General features: G+C 40.7%; 1 protein-coding gene across 4 annotated transcripts; it reads right to left on the bottom strand.

The window, feature by feature from the left end:
- Positions 1-1,166: 1,166 nt before the first annotated feature.
- LOC134162059 (killer cell lectin-like receptor subfamily F member 1) lies at positions 1,167-14,211 on the bottom strand. 4 transcript variants are annotated; one of them, XM_062615519.1, is made up of 8 exons: positions 14,014-14,211; positions 12,617-12,817; positions 6,640-6,717; positions 5,407-5,505; positions 4,501-4,641; positions 3,369-3,520; positions 2,568-2,680; positions 1,167-1,911 (listed from the first exon to the last, which is right to left on the bottom strand). In XM_062615519.1, the coding sequence occupies exons 2-8, from the start codon at positions 12,696-12,698 to the stop codon at positions 1,779-1,781; spliced, it is 798 nt and encodes a 265-aa protein (XP_062471503.1). In that variant the 5' UTR covers positions 12,699-12,817; positions 14,014-14,211; the 3' UTR covers positions 1,167-1,778. The 4 variants fall into 4 exon arrangements, with proteins under 4 accessions (XP_062471503.1, XP_062471504.1, XP_062471506.1 ...); XM_062615520.1 differs by lacking the exon at positions 14,014-14,211 and adding an exon at positions 13,026-13,093; XM_062615522.1 differs by lacking the exon at positions 6,640-6,717.
- Positions 14,212-19,779: the final 5,568 nt, after the last annotated feature.

The raw sequence follows: 19,779 nt of genomic DNA, 5'->3' as shown, positions 1-19,779 counted from the left end.
TGATGAAGTACTTCAGTGACCATTTCTTTTTTTTTTAATTGGTGGAATTACTCAAGACCTAGTGACTGTTTCAGATGTCAGTAAGAGCTTCCTAAGGCCCTGCAAAAACATGTTTAATTACGTTAGTAACAGAGATTGCTCAAATACTAGATGTTTCATGAATATTGTTAAAACCTAAACACCAAAACCGATTAGAGAGAAGGCAGCTCGGGAGTTTTAAGTTTTTCTTGTCAATTCAGCATGGCTCAAGAAACATCTGCCATAAAACCAGCAGTTCAGTGGTGAAGGATATGCTTTAAGTACCCTGAAGTTATATTTCCTCAATTGGAATATATCTATGTAAAAATACGTATAGACAGATATGTATACTGTAGATAGATAGATATATCTTACTCATTTCAGGCTCTTCCCTTGCCTTTGCTTCTCTGTTTAGAATAAACAAACCACTCCTCTTCCCCAAACACAAGCTGCACTGAATTTGGGGGATTTTTCACTGTTATTTTTTTTTTAACATGAGAAAACCAGTTTTTCAAATGAGTCTTTAGCTGGTGATGCTGCATTCTGGAGGGAGTAATTCTGCGTTGTTTATTCATTTGAAAAGAAGTCAGCCACCCTGAAGATACTGTACTGTTCAATCTGTAGCCCCAAAGTAATGAAGATCCATTGTGCTGTGCCAGTGGAACACAGCAGACTGTGTCATGTGCTTGGTATCTCTTTCACTGAAGATCTCTTATGCCATTTTAACTCTCACTTATACATGCCTACTACCTTCCTAGCATCTCTGTCCTAGCACCTCTGTTAAGTGCAATGTTGCCCATCAATGTGTGCAGATGGAGAGGTGTCAGTCTCTAGGTCTTACCATATTGCTCATTTTGTTCCATAGCTGCAGTCATTTGCATGCAAAAGCCATAGGACTTTATACCAAGAGCTCATGTGCAAGCAAGCATGTATGTTGGTTACTCATCACAAGTTGCTAGACATTAACCACATCCCTCCACAGGGACACTACACATCTAGTGCAGGTATGAGACAATGTGCCTGGGAAACTGCAGCTGCCTTTAATTGTGTGTATCATAGCAAAGATGAGATAAATGCTTTAAATTTCAAAAGCCATGTTGGACTTGTTTCCCCCTCTCATTGTTAAAAAAGACTCTAATTCCAGTCTGTGCAGTTGTGGTAGAGTTGCACCTTGGATTTTAATGCTAGATTTTGTTTTGCTCTGTTTCCTCCAAACACAACTAACCCCATATGGTTAAGGTAAAAAGTACATGAAATTATAGTAAAACTCTGGAAATTTAGAATCTCCCATTGACTGGCCCTGAAATTATTGCATAAATTCTAGGAAATTAGTAAGAATTCAGCTTCTAATTTCTTGCACATCACACAGTTCAGGTGCACAGTGCTCATCTTCACATGAGTACCTCTTCTCCCTTGCCTTTTCCCAGAGGCAACTGCTGCCAGTGACTGTCTGTGAGAAGGCTCAGCACCCCCAAATCCAGACATGCTGATGTGCAGTCCTGTTGCATGACCTTCACACAGGCACCTGGCAGCTTCTGAGTTCCCTGTTTGCATCCAAACAAAAGTCTTAGGGATCACAGAACAGCAAAATACAGATTTCTGTGGAAATCTCTTAAAATTATTTACATCACATGTTGTTTTATCAGTAAAATGGGTCTTCTGAGAGAAAGCTCTGCCTGTTGGCTGATGATTGGGGGTTGGAACTAGATGATTTTAAGGTCCTTTCCAGCCCAAATTATTCTGTGATTCTATGATTTGGCTCAAAGCACCAACAAAGTTGCATTCTTCTTACAGATCCACTTCTTTAAAGTCTGGCAGTTATCTACTTGGATCATGTTTTTTCTTCTGTAAACAGCACAATTCTTGTCAGTCTCAATTCTCTTTATGGCTTTCCTGGTGAGAGAACAAAAGGAATGCAATGAGCTGACAGCTTTAAATTCAGTACTGAATAAAAATATTGATGATACTCTGAGTGAGGGGTTTGTGTGGTACCCAGTCTGTAACCGACTGAAGCCCACTTCCTCAACAGCCATGCGTCGGTGGGATGAGCATCCACAGCAGAGATGACTGCAGGCTGCTGAGGGATGTATGCTCAGGAACATTAGTGTAAGAAGGATAAAGAAAGGCTCCACATGCAGCCATGGTGATGAGCTGTAATGGTAAGAGATCTGCTGCACAGATCCTAGCACCCATGCTATGTGACAGGCATCACTTTCAACAGAGGTGGTCAATATATGGTCTGTAAAGTCAGTTGAGTCTGTTGATAGCGATATCAGTGAGAGAAGTGTGTGTTAATGTCCCTCTACATTCATACATACATGAATTGTGACTGTGGTTGGTCTTGCAGGCAAAAACCAGGTGTTTCCAAAGATGCCCAGCAGGAACCAGACAAGCTGGAACTGGCTGTGAAATAGACCCTGAATAGGTGCCTGACGCTGTAGGACTAGATCTGTGCTTTGGGAAATTAGCTTGGATTCAGAGTTGAATTTCCATGCAAAGTACTATACTTTTGCTATTGCCAAAGACAGCACACACACACAAATCATGACCTGTTTTCTTTTACTCCAGGATCTTCAACTGAACTCCATTGTTTCTTCATTTCTGGAATCTTCAAGCCAATCCAGATATATTTGGTATCTTTCTCTTTATTGTCTATGAATTCCTGTGGAACAAGCAGAAGCATGTTACCCAACAGTAGAGCGTTTCTGCTGTGCCCAAGTCACGATCCTGTCTCATGCACAGCTTTTCATGTAGTCCTTCACATGGAGAGCAACGGCAGGAATCCAGCTGTGGCAAAGCAGCCCATTACAATGGCCCATACGCATGTGACCAGCCACAGTTTTAATTCCAGTTGGCGCTCAGGTTAACTAGCTTCAAAAAACCCCTCAGTGACGCTCCTCACCCTGATGAGCCAGGTTGCAAAGCCTGGGCTTTAGGGTGAGACCTGTTCCTCAGGGAATTTTGAGTTTCTCAGAAGAGCCATTCAGCTACTTTTCTCAAAGGAAAATGAGAAACAGGTCTGGCTGTTTGTATTCTCATTTAGTGGTTGAATCAGACCTCTCTTCCCAGAGCCAACTAATGGAAATGGGTGGGAATTCCCTGCCATTTCCTCCTCCTGGTCAAAAGTACTCTGGTTTCTACCCTTGCATCTCTTGTGCCTCTCCTCTTTAGCTCTACTCTCTTGACACTCTCAAAACAAGCTCCTGTCTGTGGAGAGTCAGATGCTTTGCACTTGATGGGGCTCTCACTTGCCTGCATGTACACCTGACATTTGGCCTATGTTCACCTGGTGAAATGTTTGGCTAAGGCAGATACCCATTGCACAATTTTAGGGCTGCTGAAAGACTCACCATTTCAATTTCATCTTCAATAACAAGAAGCTGGGATTTCCTGGCCAGACAGTTTTTCTGGCTATCATCCCAGCTTACAGCCTCCTCAGAGAAGTAGTAACATCTGCTCCTGTGCAGTTGCCACCCAGGAGGACACAGCTCGCATGTTCTTCCTGTGAGTGGAGAAAGGGAACAGTTAGCTCGCAGAGTGACTTGTTCCATTTGCCTTGTAGCATTTTATGTTCATGTGCCTGGGTAGCATGAAAGCAGCCTGTCCCCATTCCCAAGCCTATGTTCACTGGGTGTAGAGAGATACTTGAAGGCTCCAGTGCCATTCCTCTGCTCAAACTCCCACTCCCTTGCCATGGTGCTACGTGCTTCTGCACTCCCACTGCGCATCACTGGGCTCTCCACCTCCCTGGGCACCTGCCCGGTGGAGAGCATCAGCAGGAAGTACATAGAATACTGACAAGACACTTTTCATCTCCCCACATGCAGTCCCTCTGAGGAGACACTGTGTGATGTGGAGTGTGTGGATTTGACACATGATGTGACCAGAAAGCACAGGTGCTTATCCAAACCGTGTCCATGGAGCTGGAGAAAGAACTGTGTTACAGAAGAGGAACACTGCTGTTCCCAGGTCTACTTCCTATTTCACACAGAGCATTTGGAAGGAACATCCCCCATTATTTCCTTTAATGTTTACAAGCAACACAGTTACAATCAGTTCTTAGAAAAGGATTAGTATTTGATAGCAAATAATAGATCCACAATAGAAAGACCACAAATTCTTCCCCTTCCTGATCCTTGCAAAAGGATAGGAAATTACCTCCCACTTATTGCAATTACTGTCTGGAAGGTGTTTTCCCGAACAATGGGAGGGTCTACAAGATACGGCATTTCTGACAGAAGCTCCTGGCAGAAATAAATGTAAAGAAAGTACCAGAAAGTATTTATACCAAAAGAGGATCAAAACTATTGTCATAAACTGTTAATTCAGATCCTGTCATCACTTCTGTGCAGAATGCCATGTTCCCTGGGTAGAATCAGTGAGTCACCAAAAACTGCAGAGTGTCAGAGAAACAGGAACAGAGACAACAGAATTGTGCACCCAACACGTCCTCTGTGCTGGGAAAGGACTAACTTTCCTCACCCTGTCCATCTTCACACAGTTCCTCCATGAGCCATTTCAGGAGCACTGCCAAGACAGTCTTCTCTGAGGAGGTGTGATTGCCAGTGCTATTTACACCAATATGGGACAAACTTTCTGATTTGCTTGCTCTGCACTTCAAAACTTGAACAAAAAGATAATGGTTAGCAACAGGGTCAAGGAAATTTAGTCTTATACTGTGTGAATATGAGGATACGTGTATGTACATATACACTGGGGGGTAACACTCAGTTATAAGCATACTCTGTGTGTATTCTGTGTATACTGCCATACCCTGGCAAAGGGTGTAGCTGCTAAATAATACGGACAGTATAGAAAAAGTAAGTTTATCATTACATAAAGAATACACAATATTTTGGTGAGATTTTAGGGATAGTTGGAAGGAATGTGTTTTCTGAAGTTTTCTCAAACTCTTTTCTCTTATGAGATGAATATCCCTCTGGAACAGTTCTTGTACAGCTGAAGCATGCTATGGATTATGATATTACTAGTACCAGGGAAGTCTCATTAAATGAAATTATCTGAGTCTGGGTTTTATTTCATTTGTTCAAACCTACAAAGAAATTAAGCAAAATGGTCTCAAAGTAGCATTATAGATGCAAGTTTTAACTTCTAAGTCAGGAAGTGCAAATGTTTTGATTGTCATAATGATTTGAAACCTTCTACACTTTTCAGCATCGCTGATGACAAGGTAGACTGCAGCAACTCCACTTCAGCTGCACAATATATGTTAAATGACAGGTAGCAAGTAGAAAGCCACATTTATTTTCCTGCATTTGTGTATAACTTGACACCTTTCATGCAACACTAAGGGAATTTCTCTTTTGGTGTGACTCTGCCTTTGAGGTTTCACCATGTATGCAATGAAGAGACAAAAGATCTACTCACATTGCTTGGCTAGTACAGCTATGACACCTAGCAGGACAAGCACAAGGGCTCCCAGGACCAGTGCCATGTAGAACCAGGCTGAGCGCCTGTGTCGCCAGCCTGGAGGGAAGTGGGAAGAAAAGTGGCTTTAGGTCTTTGCACTGTTAACACTGCCTTTATCTATGTGAGTTTCTTACGTGGAAGCAAGAGAGAGATCAGTCTGCCGTTTGCAAGCATGCAGGGACATTTTACTCATTAAGAATTTGCATCCATTTTACATACATGCAAGTGAAACTGAAAGATCATTTGGTCAGATAGAGCAAGTGATTTTCAATCAATCGCTCTATTAAGAATTCACTCTCTCTCCTCTGAGTTAATTTTCTCAGGCATTGCCTTCTGCCACCCACCCACCCACACCTGGCAAGACCCTGCAGAGCAGTTCAGGGAAAGCATCGGGGATGGTCTGTGGTACATTGCTCCTCTCTGGCTGCACTCTCTTGTGTTAACCTGCCTGAAAGCTAACTTACCTGAATTCACTGAAAAGACAACACAACACATACTGACACCATAGCACAGTGAAGTACATCTGACAAGCATCTCTCCAGCTGTTTGACACTCATCAGCTTGTGAGAGTGAATCACTCACGAGGAGGCAGAGCCTGAGGAAATTTGAGGTCATGGTGCTATTTCCACAAGCCACAGGGTTGCACTTTCATACTGCTGTTTTCCTGACATTGCCTGCATGAGATAGATAGGCAACTCCCCCACTCTCCAGCTGCCTGAGATATGTTTTGTAATGTTCCCTTGCAGCTTTCTGGGGGCCTGATCTTGCCTGGAACATGTCCTTCAATACAGGGAGGCTGGCAGTCCATCAGCACACTAACTGCACATGGGGAGCTGGGTATTACACTACTTCCAAAGCCAAAGGTGTCCCTGTTACTGTTCCTGCAGAGAAACTTAACAGCAGGGTTCCTAAAATCTGTGGAATTTTACTTTCCTTCACTAAATTTTCAATGTAGGGCACAAAGGCATTTTTAAAAATTATTTTTAAAATCTCTTTCAATATTATTTTTATAGGGTAAATGTATTATCTGAGAACCCAGGAAAAGAAAAAAGAAACCTTATTAAGTGATAAATCAGTTCTTTATCGAGAGATTGTATGTAAAGACTCTTTGACAACAACTTTTACTGTTGGGTAATAGGAAAGATTACATCTATAGTTAGTAACCAACGGCCAAACAAAATAGCACACTACCAGAAGCGGAAGTCTCTGATCTGCTGCTCCTTTTGGGTTTCGTCTTCACACGCAGTTCAGCATATGTGATCATGTTTCCTGTTAAGGAGTAGGGAAATGCTGACATTTGTGGTTGTACAAGCCATTAACTGGAGAAACAGTAAAGAATTACACAGAAGACCTAGTCTGCATAAAAAGGGGCATGTGTTTCCATAGCTGCTAGTTCAGCATTTTCTTTTAGGAAAAATCAGTTGAGATGATGACTGATCATTTCCTGCTGCTGCCAGGAAGTAACTAAAAGCCTCCTCCATAATCTCTGCTTGAACGACTTGTGTCCTGTATGGTTGGACCAGGAGGCAGGCAGACAGGCTAAAAGATGGGTAAGACCTGGGTACTATCCATCACAAATATTCCATTGTTGCTAAGCCACCTCAGGAGATATCATAAGGACTTAACAGCCATGACCCCTTTGTGGACCAGGGAGATCCCAAAGGGAAAACTGCCATTCAGAGAAATGTTTCTGCAGCAAGGTGACTCCTGGGGGCATTCCTGACTTGTGAATGTTTACGCTGGGATATTATGTGATGCCTGTAATAGCAGAGGAAGGGATCTGGTGGTTGAAGATACCATTTCCAGGTGCACATTGCCAAAGCAACAACAAAAAAAAAAAACTATTAAAACAGCATGGTGTGAGTTAGATTCTTTATGAAAACATTTAAAATTCTGTTTTATTGGGGTATTTTGTAGAGCTACTCCCTGGTTTTATAGATGGTATTTGGACCTTTGGTAGACTGATCTTGATTTCATAAATGGTGAAATTTTACCAATCTGAATCAAGAATAAGCTTCATGCTACAGTCTTAGTTTGTGATCACTGGGGCTTTTAAAACAAAGCAAGCAATTTGTGTTGTATAAAATCTCACTGATCAGGGAAAAACTTGGAAGAAGAGGGTCTTACTCTGTTAAATGAGGTAGTTTTTGATATGAGAATTACTGAAGTGTGTTGAGGTTTTGCAGTAAGAAAAATAGTGAGGACCTGAGGCAAATAAGATTTATTCATACAGGTAAGCTGTTCTGTGCTTTAGAGAACCTGACCTAGTACACTTTGCTGCTTGCTTTATTGCAATTTATTAGTTCAATGAATTGCAGAAAATGTGTAAGTTCTGGTTACCTGCATGGATAAGTAACTGCTCTCAAAAGAAATGCTTATAAAAGTTTTTCTTCTTAGAGTGTAACTATTTTTCAAGCAACAGTTAGGACTTTCAAACTTTTCAATGCACGAGCCTTATAAATGGAGACACTTCTTATAAAATATGTACTTTAGAAAATCTGCTCCTGTTACTAAGTATTTTCTCTCTCAAATAAAGATCCATTCCTTTAAATAACATCTCTCAGACTGTATGAAAAAGAAATTATTATCCACATGAACTGAATATTGAAAAAAAAGGATTACTTCTATCATGGTGTGTATTGGCACATAGGCATCTGAATGTCAAGTCCTCAGAAGGCAGCATTTTTAAAGTACCACATAAACTTAATTTTACCGGATGCTTATGCTCCCTTACCTAGTTTAGCAACAAGTAGCCCTGGTATTAGGTGGAGATCTCTGTCACTTACTTATACTGAAATTTCACTTTATTTCTATATGCAAATTTTCAAGTGCAGAAAGACATCTCTATTTACTGGAAGGTTATACGTGGTGAATGTGCAAACAGGGAATGCTTCTGTCAGGTCAGTCACTCAGAAGTGTCAGGCTTTACAGACACCAGGCTCTTGGGTTTCACTGGACATCAGGTTGAGTGTGAGCCCACAATGCACCCTCATCGTTACAGATCGTGCAAGCCACCAGCGGGGCTGAGTTAAGAGACCTCTGGCTTGCAAAGGAGGGGAAGTTCCTGTGCTGCTCCACTTGCTCCTGCTGCAGCCACACCTGGAACACTGTGTCCAGATGTGGTCCACTCCATTCTGGATGGACCTGGGGGAAACTGGAGAGGGTCCAACAGAGAGCGGGCCTGGTCAAGGACTGGACAGGATGGTAGGGAGGGGAACAAGAAGCTAAGGGGAGAACTAATAGCAGCCTACAACTATTCGTGGGCTACTTTGAGAATGGAGTTGAACTCTTCTTGGTTTGTTTTTCTGCTAGAGGAAAGGTCTTATAGGTAATCATTTATGAATCATAATGAAGTAACTCTCAAATTATTCTTGAGTAAACTAGGAACTTGAGTCTTTCATTAGAAGATGGATTTCCAGTCTGTAGTTATCTTTGTTTGCATTTTTGTAACACTTTTCTACTTTTGAACATCTGTTCTGAAGCACTTGCTAGCCCACCAAAGCATGTTCACAGATAGTACCAACTCCTCCTCAACCTGCTCTAGTAGAGCATCCCAAAATCACCTTGTCCTTGTAATTCAGAGCACCTGACTCACAGCTGAAGTCCAACTGGTTGTGCAACAATCCGGTATGGATCTTCTCATTGGAACAGGATCACAACAAATCCATTTTGACCCCTTTTCTGGGTGCAGCCTCCCAAACTGGGAGCTGCAGACATTTTTTATTGATACATTGTGTTAAACATTATTTAACACAGTTTTCCCACTCTATAGATTTCAGTGAGTGAGCTTTCCTTGGCATTATATTGCGAATCTATGCATGTTTTGCAATTATGCCACCAGTGATTTTTATATCCCTTTTCTGTATCCTCACAAGACTTGATGATCTTAAAGGTCTTTTCCAACCTAGTTGATTCTATGATTCCATGAAAATACATTGAATAGATTTTGAGATAAGAACAGAAACTCTGTAACTTGACCAAACCAAATCCCTTTAGCATGGATAGGGAAAAACAGAAAATATGATCTATAGAGACTTTTATTCTCAAATCCAAATTTTACATATTTAAAACACCTACTCAACTACTAGAAACCTTGGCAGAAATTCAGGTTCCCTCATGTTTACCTTTCATGTGTACCAGATCTTGACAGAAGCTACATGTTAGCAAGGTAAATTACCTATGCTCCCCACTCATAGTTTTTGGTATCTACTCCAGTATGCAGTTTACAGCCTAACAGTCTGAAACTTGCACAAAGTGCAGCCAGGAGGAGCTGAGCATGTTCTACTTTCTGATAGCCTTGTGATTTAAAGCCTTGCCTAAAGTCTGGGAATCTGCTACTCAGAGCATTCATCTGCTGAATCTGCAGTGGTGTTTAAATCCAGCCCTCCCTCCCTCCTCCATGGTGACAGTTTTACCCCCTATGCAGTGCTTTCCCTCATGCTCATCTTGAAGCCGCTTCTGTTTTTTTGCAAGAAAGGCAGATATCCCTGGCCAAGAGCAACACTGGCAAAAAATCTGGCAAAGGTAGGGATGTGGGTATGAGCCATTCTCCAGCAGGCATTTCAATGTGTCGTAGAGACAGTGCCAAAGGGAGAGCTTGTGATGCTTGCCACAGCTCCCACCTTGGAGCTGAGAATCCTCACTTTGAGGATCAGATTCAAATTCCCGTTCCAAAGGAGGAAGCATTGAAACCTCTTCATGAACAGTGGGACATGCTACAAGTGTGTTTGGCATGTGGATGCTGTCCTGTCTGAAGCAGCTTTGAGCCCAGTCAATGTAGGAGAGAGCACCTTCTAGCTCCTAGAGAAGGATCTAATTCCCAGAAATGGTTGACCGAGCAGCACCTTCTGTCATTGCTCTATCCTATTATGCAGCCACTTTGGGCAGTTCATTGCTCACCATGCTAGGATCCCGGACTCTCCTCTGTTAGGTGTAAAGAGCTGCAGGGCATCTCAGGGAGTCATTACTATGCAGTGGGGAAGCAACACTAACCACTGCTGTACTTACACTGAGCTTAAGTCTGTTTTATGAATATTGCTGAACATGTCCATCACATTTCAGGATTATTTCCTGAATTTCATACCAAGTATTTAAAAATTACAGAACTTATTCTGTGGAAAAAATCCATTTTCTCCCTTTCTTCCTGAAAGTTACTCTTTTCTTTTACAAGAATTTCTTGTAATAAAAGAACACTCACCACCTGGATGACTATGTGTGAATTTCAGTCAGTTTTAAAACATCAAGGAACTGGAATTGTTCATTTGCATTTTTAAAGCATGATGATATGGCTCAAGTTCTTGTCTGTTTTAATAGTGATAAAAGTCATGTTAATGTATGTTAATGATGAAGACAGAGAAAGAATTGTCATCAGGGAGGTATTTCTAGCATGTTCTATGCTTATATGAAGTCCAATATTGCTTAATACTATTTGGTGCTTTTTCCATTTGTGTCAAAGTAGAAAAATAATTGCTAATAAAATCCAAAATAACAGGAAGGTTAACAAACAATAAAAAAAAAAAAGCCAGCCATAATGATAGCCCTGTAAATTCAAGCCCTGTCAAACAAACCGTGTTTTAGTATAAGCAGACAAAGGTGGGGAGAGAGAAAGGGCAAGGAGACACCAGGCATTATAAACAGTGAAGGAAGGATTATTTAAGATACTTTTGTCTCTGTGTAACAGAGACAGAATAACTGCGACTTGTGGAAATACTGGGTGCATCTCTAGTGCCCGTATTTTGGTAGGAGATGGAAACACTGGAGAATGACCAGAAAAACTTCAGAAAGCTAGAATGAAAGACTTGAAAGCAAAAGAACACTGAGAAATTACTTTATTACTGTGGCCAGTAACTTCATGTGAGAATATACCGAGTGCCAAAAGCTATCTGATAAAGTCTTAACAAGAACTATCTAGATGTTAATGAGAACTTGAATTGGAAATTAAAGCCTAGCCTATTTAAATTGAAGCTTTTCCTTCAGACAGCATGATCAAGGGACATACTTGGATGTCTTCAAATCAAGACTTGATGTCTTCTTAGAAACTGGGTAAAATTCTAGGCAAACCCTCTGTGGTTTGTGTTGTACAGGTTATGGGAGTACAAACAACATCCATGGATGCATAAACATACAGTCTAAGGTAGTACTTTATGTTAGGTATATAATTAAGTGAACTTTTATTTTTTAGATACACGTCTTGTAAAGATATAATTTTCCCCCTCTCCCCCCATCCTTTTAATGATGGGGGGGAAGAATCATATGGAATCATATTCTATGGTAGAATCATAGAATCACAGAATAGTTAGGGTTGGAAAGGACCTTAAGATCATCTAGTTCCAACCCCCTCCATGGGCAGGGACACCTTGCACTAAAAAGTACATGCATTCAGAACACCATCATCACTATTAATCTACATTGTAAGCAGAACATCTTCTAGAAATGCTCATCACACAATATTGTTTCTTTAAGTAATTAAATGCTCATAGTGAGAAGCTGTTATTCATATTAGCTGTGATCCAGAATTTTGACAAAATGCTTTCATGAATTAATTTCTTTTTTCCAAGTAGTGGAAATCTTAGCTCTTAAAAAAAACAAAAATCATCTCTTTTCCCTGAATACTGACTTAATCCTCTGTAGTCTTTTACAAATATATGAAGTGATCACAGATTGATAATGTGGTTTTAGGGAAATCACTACTGGAAAATTAAAGAGGAAGAGCAGGAGGGTTTTAGGAATCATTCAGTACTTCCTTCAGTGATAGTGACTGCACTGCCACTAGCTTTCTGATTTACTAGATAATGTTCTACTCTTTTTCCATGAAGACATCATAAAATGCATAGATCTGATTTAAAAAGAGAAAAAAAAAACCAAAAAAAAAAGGAAAGAGATTATGCTCATTATTCAAAAATATCCAGTTTTTGTTTTGCATACTGTTACTTGAAATAATGGCCAGAACCAAGACACTACTCTGTAGCGATAGTGACTGAGGAGTAGCTTTGCCCATCGGTATCTCATGAGTATCTCTTCCACCACTTGCAAATTTTCACCCTTTTGCATGCAGCATTTTATAGCATTCTTCTAATATTACCCATAGATAATTCTAAAAATTAAAAAGAGAGAAAGAGAGCACTCGAGAGAAGACAGTGTGTGCACAAGAGCTGATTAGGTATTTTACCTGGAACTGATGTCTGAGAAGGAATGTGTGGTCTTTCCCTCGGTAGCATTGCCACGTCTGCATATGTGATATCACCTGCCATTGATGAGTAAGTCCCTCTGTCTTATGGAAAGAGCTGGTTTAATATAGTAGGTTGCATCCTGTATTAGCTTTGCCTGCCTCCAGAAGTATACAGACACTGTGCTATGGCTCTGAGGAAGGCTGAGAAACAGATAAAAGGAAGGAAGTTACATCTTTCAACACACTTTCAAAGTGTATTGACACCATTCTGTCTCTTGTGTGATTTCTTGCCTTTCAGAATACAGGAGAAAATGAAGATTAAAAAACAATCTTCTTATTAATAAAAAAAAAAAATCTTTTTGGCCAAAGCAGAGCCAGGTTTCTAAGGAATATCCAAACCCAGACTTACACAGGTACAAAAGCTTTGCTGGTTCTCACGAGAACGGCTGAAGCAGTACAGTCTGTGTTGTGGATGTATTATGCTTGTATGCATGATCTTACATAGCCTATTCACCTAAAAGGAAGATAAACAAGATATATATCAGTACAAGATGTTTTGGGGCTAATGTAACTGCAACCATGGTTAAAGCTACAAAAATGTAACTCAAATTTATACCTGCTCTATCCAACAAGTGCTATAATGGTTTAACAACTGAATTTGGATTATGTTAATGATGCATAAAATTTAATTTAAAATCAAATTAAAACTAATTTTGTTTCAATATTTCGGTGTAAGAGTAGTTACGACCAGACTTGAGCCACTCTTCCTAACTTGCTTGAGCTATCCCCTGCTTGAATCAGAAACTCTACAGGCAGAAAGCCTGAGTTGCCTTTAACTCCTTGTTCATGATCCATGTGTTTGCTGCAGGCTATTTTCATGGCAGTGGTATTGTCTTCTATTTTGGAGGGAAAAACAAGCAAACAAAAACAGCAAAAAAAAAAACCCCACAGATTTGAATTAAAGCCCTTCTAAAACCTAAAACCACATTTCAGAACACACAGACATGGAGCCCTGTGCATGCACAGTCCAGACTTTCCCTGCTAAGAGCTACATTACTGGGTTTGTGCTTTATTCCCACCTAGAAAATTCCTTTAGATTTTGATGCAGATAGGCTCTACAAACCTACATGGGTCAACTGAAAATAATGTTTGTTCTGTGATATAGTCTACTCACGTTTTCTGTTACATACAATAGGCCTTCAACGCTCTGGATTCGAACAAAAAATAATGTTTGGTTTTGTGACCTGTTACTGATCTTTTCCTTCCTACTTTCAGCATTGGTAACAATGTTAAATGCAGAAACAAAAGGTTTAAGGAAAAAAAAAAAAAGAGCCCTTGACAATCATGGAACAGATTACTCAGAAGTGCCACTCAGATACAATTTATATGCACCGTACCTAAATTTTTGTTCCTTTACCATCAGCCACAAAGTGATCAGTATGCAGATGTGGATACTGTTAACTGGATACCAATAAGGTTTGTTTCATGGCAACTACACACCAGCCGTGTCACTGGTCCTAACATGAAACAGAGCTTTTGTCTTCTGATTGAATCAGTTTCCATTGCTTCCCCCTGAACTTCTCACCATCCTTTACAGCAGGCTCTGAAATGGAAAAACAAACACACACACACATACAAACAAAACCAAAAAATACCCCCAAAACACCCAACCCCAAAACAAAACCCGCTTTCCTTTTTAATTTTTCTTGGTTTTTTTTTTTTTTTTTTTTTTTTTAAATTTTAGTCCAAGAGCTAGATGGCCAAACAGGTTGCTTAAACTCTCATTCTCTCTGTCACTGCATATACACCTAAGCAGTTATGTCTCACATCAGTCTCTCCTAAATTACTCAAGATCATCAAGATGTAATCATGTATACTTGGTGTAAGCATGGGTCTTTCTGAACTAGTGGAAAAAAAATAGTGTTTCTGTTTTAAGGGAACATGTCTCGCCTCTTCTCTCTTCTCCTCTCCTCTCTCCTCTGAAAAATGCATTTTCAGACAAAAGAGGAATCTCAGTAAGTGCAGTGCAGACAAGGCAATTACATCATTTGTGACCTTGAAGATTCTCACTTGCCTAAAGAAAATGACAAATGCACAGAGTTATTTTTCAGAGCAAACTTACAAAATAGCCATAAGAGTTTCTCAGTTTAGATTTTAAGTCTACATGACGTGCTCATTGTTAGGACCAATCACAAAAAGGTAGGATAATTTTAATTTCTATAAGGAATAGGTGATTAGAAGCCTTTGCAAGGCATTTTTCTTGAATTCTTTATATCATACTGTAAAATTATGATTTTTTCCTTACTTTTAAAATGGATACTGCACTGCTACAGAATTTTCATTTGATAATCTTTTTTTCTTTTTATTTTAGCTCTGTAAGTATTTTCATCATTTTCTTTGCTTTCCATTTAAATTCTAGCTTTATTGCTAAATACCCAGATGTGGGTCATCAGGTCTGACCCACTGATCTCTCAGTGCCAACAGTACTTTACGAAGAAAAAATCCAGGCTGTTGTAGGAAAAGACCACAGTAGAACTAGGAGATATTTGTTAGCAAAATGACCCACTGCTCATAAAGACAATAGAAAGCCCCCTCTTTCCTGCCCATGAGTCTGGGGATGAATGAGTCAGATATCCAAGGCTAAGCAGTGTTGCCAGCATGCATATTGCAGGTTCATGGAGTCATCTGGGGAGGGAGGGAGGGACATCTGGAGGCCTCTAGTTCAACCCCTGCTCAGAGTACATCTGGTTCCACAGATACATCAAGTTGCTCATGGTTTTGTCCAGGCAGGTTTTAGAAATCCCTGTGGACAGAGATCCCATGGCCTCCCTGGGCACATGTTGCAAGTTTTTTTCTTCTGCCTGGTCACAGTCTCTGGGCTGCAACTTGTACACCTTGATTCTTGTGGTTTTGCTGTGCGCCTCTGCAAAAAGACTGCATTTGGTTTCTCTGTAAGCTTCTTCTCTCTAACAGAATACTGCAGACAAGCTAACAGGCAACCGTTAGATTTTATAAAGCAAGCCACTTTCACTATGTGCCATTACATCTTAAAATAAATCAGTGTTCTTGTAAATTCATCTAAACTGAGTTCTTCTGGTTTGTTTAGACAGTGTCACAGGTGCACTTTTATCACATGAACATCTCCAGCCTCTGAAAAAACGTTTTGCTTGTGACAACGCACTGCTGTCTACTGTTGTATTTTGCAGAACAAAAGCTTTAGAAGCACAGCCTGTTTCAGCCTTGTTATTAACCTCTGTCATCTTGTCACAGTCTTTTTGGTTTGTTACTCCTGTGGAAAAACGTCATCTGAATATCAAAATGCTTCTTTACAAGCTGTAATCTGGGTTGGGCATCCACGTGGCTTAACTCATCCCAGGATTCACAATCACCTCGTGTCTTCTCATTTCACCAGGCAGAGCCTTGCCTCAACTTCCTCTTTTGTTCCAGCCACCTGATTAATATGCTTAGCTTACAGTACACAAATGCTGGTGAGGCCAGTAAAACAGCAGGCATTGCTGTGTATGTCAGCCACATGTCAGGGAAGGGGAGAGTGATTTTATAGCCTTGAGCTTTTAGACTGTTTGCAGGAGCATGGAGAGGCAGTTCAGACTTTCTTGCAGCATCTGCAAGGAAAGATGGTGGGGTTGTTGTGTAGGAGTTCTTTGTACATCATTTAGAATTTGGCAGTTTGGAGCTACACTGGCTCTGTTGACATAGGCAAGTGAATGCATGCTCACATTCTTCCCCATCTTGACATGTGCTGCTGATTGCACATAGACTCTCCACTTGTAACCATCATGTTAACGTTGCTTAGTAATGTTCTGGTGTTAGCACAGTTACCAGTTCCAGTTCTGCACAGAGTAAATGTGATAACAGCTGTGATAACCCCTTCTGTGGGTGTGACAGTGTGTCCTTCATTGCATGCAAGGGCAAAAGTAGACTTGAAACAGTGATGTGGGCTGCAAAGTAGAATTCAGCACCTTCAGCCACAGAATCGGCAGCTCAGCACAGGGCTCCAGCAGCCTCGGGGTGCACATTTTGAAGAACTTGAACTGCTGCTCTGACAACAAAATGGACCTTTCCACTTCTCGAAGGCTGAGCTGCAACACTGACTTCCAAGCTCAATTGAGTGAATGCCATGAGTTGATCTCCACAATGGGTTTCAGTTCTAAACCCTATGTCACAGAAAAGCCTGTGTGTACAATGAGGCACCCAGAAGACAGACATGATTAGAGCTAAGGCTACAGCCAAAGACACTTCCTGCCATAAATGAAAGACCATGCATTGTTATCCCACACTGCAGCAAAAAAAAAGATGTCATCTAAACAGCAAACCCATGAATTTCCATGCCAGTAGCTTCATGCTCAGCATGTGGGTCTTTGAGTAGGTAGGAAGCAAACAAGGTTTGAAGCCTGTGAAATACGTTTCATCCCTATGCAGGGTTTTGGGTGGTTTTAGGGCATGTCAACTCTTTTTGAATTTCAGGTTAATACTCAAAGATGTTGCTGTGTAGATTATTTTTCTGAGTGCCATGGATTCCCTTGGATGCATTTTTCAATGCTAAGCAGTACTGGGGTGAGTATGTTTCAGTGTCCTAAGCAGTTTGGTGACAGCATGTCAGGAAGGAGCTAGTGAACACCCCTTCCAGCACGCTGCCAAATTGCCTTCTCTCCTTTCATTCATTCTCATATACTTAGTTTTCCTTCAAAGGACTGAAGCAGTGAGCCTGCTGGAACCACTTCCATAGGTAGCATGTTCTTGGTGATGATGTAAGGTATATTCTGGAATGGTATAAGGTCTTCTGGAACCCTGTATCTGTGACTTGGAGAATGACTGGTGGGGAAAAAGTCGTGTATCTCCCTGCAGACCATATGTCTGCACAACAGCATCCAGTGCTTTGGACAACAGAGGATGTCTTTGCAAGGTGAGACACAACAGAGATGCTGTTACAGTTGTAGATCACCCTGGCATGACCACAGCCCAGTGGTTGAGTGGGCACATCCTGGTTCAATACCAACAGACTGTAATGCATCGGGCTGGATGTGCCCCTACAGCAAAGTGCAGCACTGCACAATGTGGACTTACAGCATAAAGTCTGCTTGTTTGGCCTTCCATGATGTCCTCTATTCTGCCACACAGGCATAGCTTGCTTGCTTTCAGATCTACCCTGTATCTTACCCTCATGTATTAGAAAGTGTTATCTCTTGAGCAGCATTTTAACCTGGGGGTGTGAGAGCATTTAGCAAAGAAGGGCATGTCACTCTTGCCAGGACACAGTTGGAAAGGCAAAAGTAAAAGGACTTGCCCCAGATCACTCAACAGGCCAGTGGCAGAGGCTGGAAGATTGCTCAGCATTCCTGTCACTTAGCACAGCACCCAGTAGGCCAGGCTCATTATTAATGCATCATATACTTGCAGAGTATAAAAGTATATAGACATGTATATAACACATATATAATAGTATTAAGCCTACAATACCAGTCCCCAGAAAAGTGGCTAGATATCCAAACACAGAAAAGCAGCACCATAGTCCATGCAATAAAACATGCTGTGCAGTGAATAGGCTGTGTGCCCCTATAGCAAAGAAAAATAAGTGCATAAAAGCAGGACTGCACCAGCAAAAAAAAAAAAAAAAAAAAATGCATGAAGGCTTCCAGAGGTCCGATTTATTTGATGGCTTTATGATTCTGTAATGATTTTTGTCCCCTCTGGTAAGTTAAAGGAGCACGGAGGCATATAGCCAACATCAGACTGGGAGCTCCGTTTTGGTGCTCTCCAGCTCTTAACTATGTTTTTTTCAGCTCACTTCTCGTAACAAATGAGACCACAACGAGTACTTCCTCCCACAAAACTTGCAGTGCTCTCTAGCGTTATTTCTTTACAACTACAAGTGTGCGACAACTTTATATTGGTCCCTAGAAGGCAGAAACACAATCATGAACGAATTTTTCTGGGTCATATAATTTCAAGATTCAAAAGGTAATTCTTTCAGTTACAGCTCTGTAGAGCACCAGTGCTTGTTCGTTCTGAGATCCACTTGCGTGAAGCTAAGGGATTTGTTCTCAGCTTTCAACTGAGTGATTCTGCTGGAACTGGACACTGTGCTTCAGTCTTCACAGAACTTTTTGTCAGGACTAGCTAGGAATCCATTAGGAAGTCCATGCCTTTTATATTTTTCATAATATGCTGTATAAATTTTAAGTGCATATATTTTTTTCCAATGGAAGGAAACATCTTAAACCCCAGAATATAAATGGTGATCAAAATGCCTTGAAGAAGAATAATATATTGTATGACCTTACCACATCCAATGTGAGGTAGTGGCACAGTTCTCAGTCACAGGGAGTCAAAGTCAGCAGAACTACAGTGTACAACGTGGGGTGGTACAGAACAGGGAGAAAAGGCTGAACTCAGCCCCTGAAGAATTTTCAGTAGTAAAGCCTGGATCTTGGTTTGTTTTCTCTGCAAGTTTAGGTCCCTACAAAAACACCATGTAAAACATTGCAGGGAAAGTAACCGAGCAAGCTAACTAAGAGTTTACCGTCTTGACTGCATGGCTTCTACAGCTAGCAGTCTAGACACATAGTGATGTATATATCTAGATGCATAGCCTAGATCAAGACATTGATCATGACATTAAGATTTCAGAAGCAAAGAGGAGAAATTAAAAGCTGAAATAGGAGCCTGCTGAGTTAAAGCACTGAAGAAAGAAAACTCAAGAAGTGTCGCTGTAAAGCAACAGTATGTGCAAAGCAAGCCATGGACACAGATCTTGCCAAAGCATCCTCTTGTGATGATGTCGACTTAAAGGGTAGCAGTTAATGGTTTGATCAATAATAGTGACCTTTCCACAGAGAAGTATAAGGCTAAAAGTCCACTTCAGGCTAGCTAGAAAACAGATGCTATACAAATCTCTGACTCTATAATGTACTTAAAATTAACAAGCTGCTTATTTTAATAGCTGTAAGGTCAATGCATCAGCTTGCACAAAGACATGTAGATTATATACTTTCATCCTGAAGAGAGACAGAAGCCTGAAATCTTTCTGGATTTTAATCACAAATAGAATCACAACACATTGATTCATCACAATTCAGGTCTACAATTTCCCCTTAATCTGACATCAGATATCCTGTCCACTGTAAAGTGGTGTAAACCTTCAA

This window comes from Pezoporus occidentalis, unplaced genomic scaffold (genome assembly GCF_034315485.1).
Source record: "Pezoporus occidentalis ecotype Australia unplaced genomic scaffold, CSIRO_AGI_Poc_V1 ctg182, whole genome shotgun sequence".
In the NCBI taxonomy this organism is placed as follows: Eukaryota; Metazoa; Chordata; class Aves; order Psittaciformes; family Psittacidae; genus Pezoporus; species Pezoporus occidentalis.
Note: the sequence above shows the minus strand (reverse complement) of the source record. Positions and strands in the feature narration are given on the sequence as shown.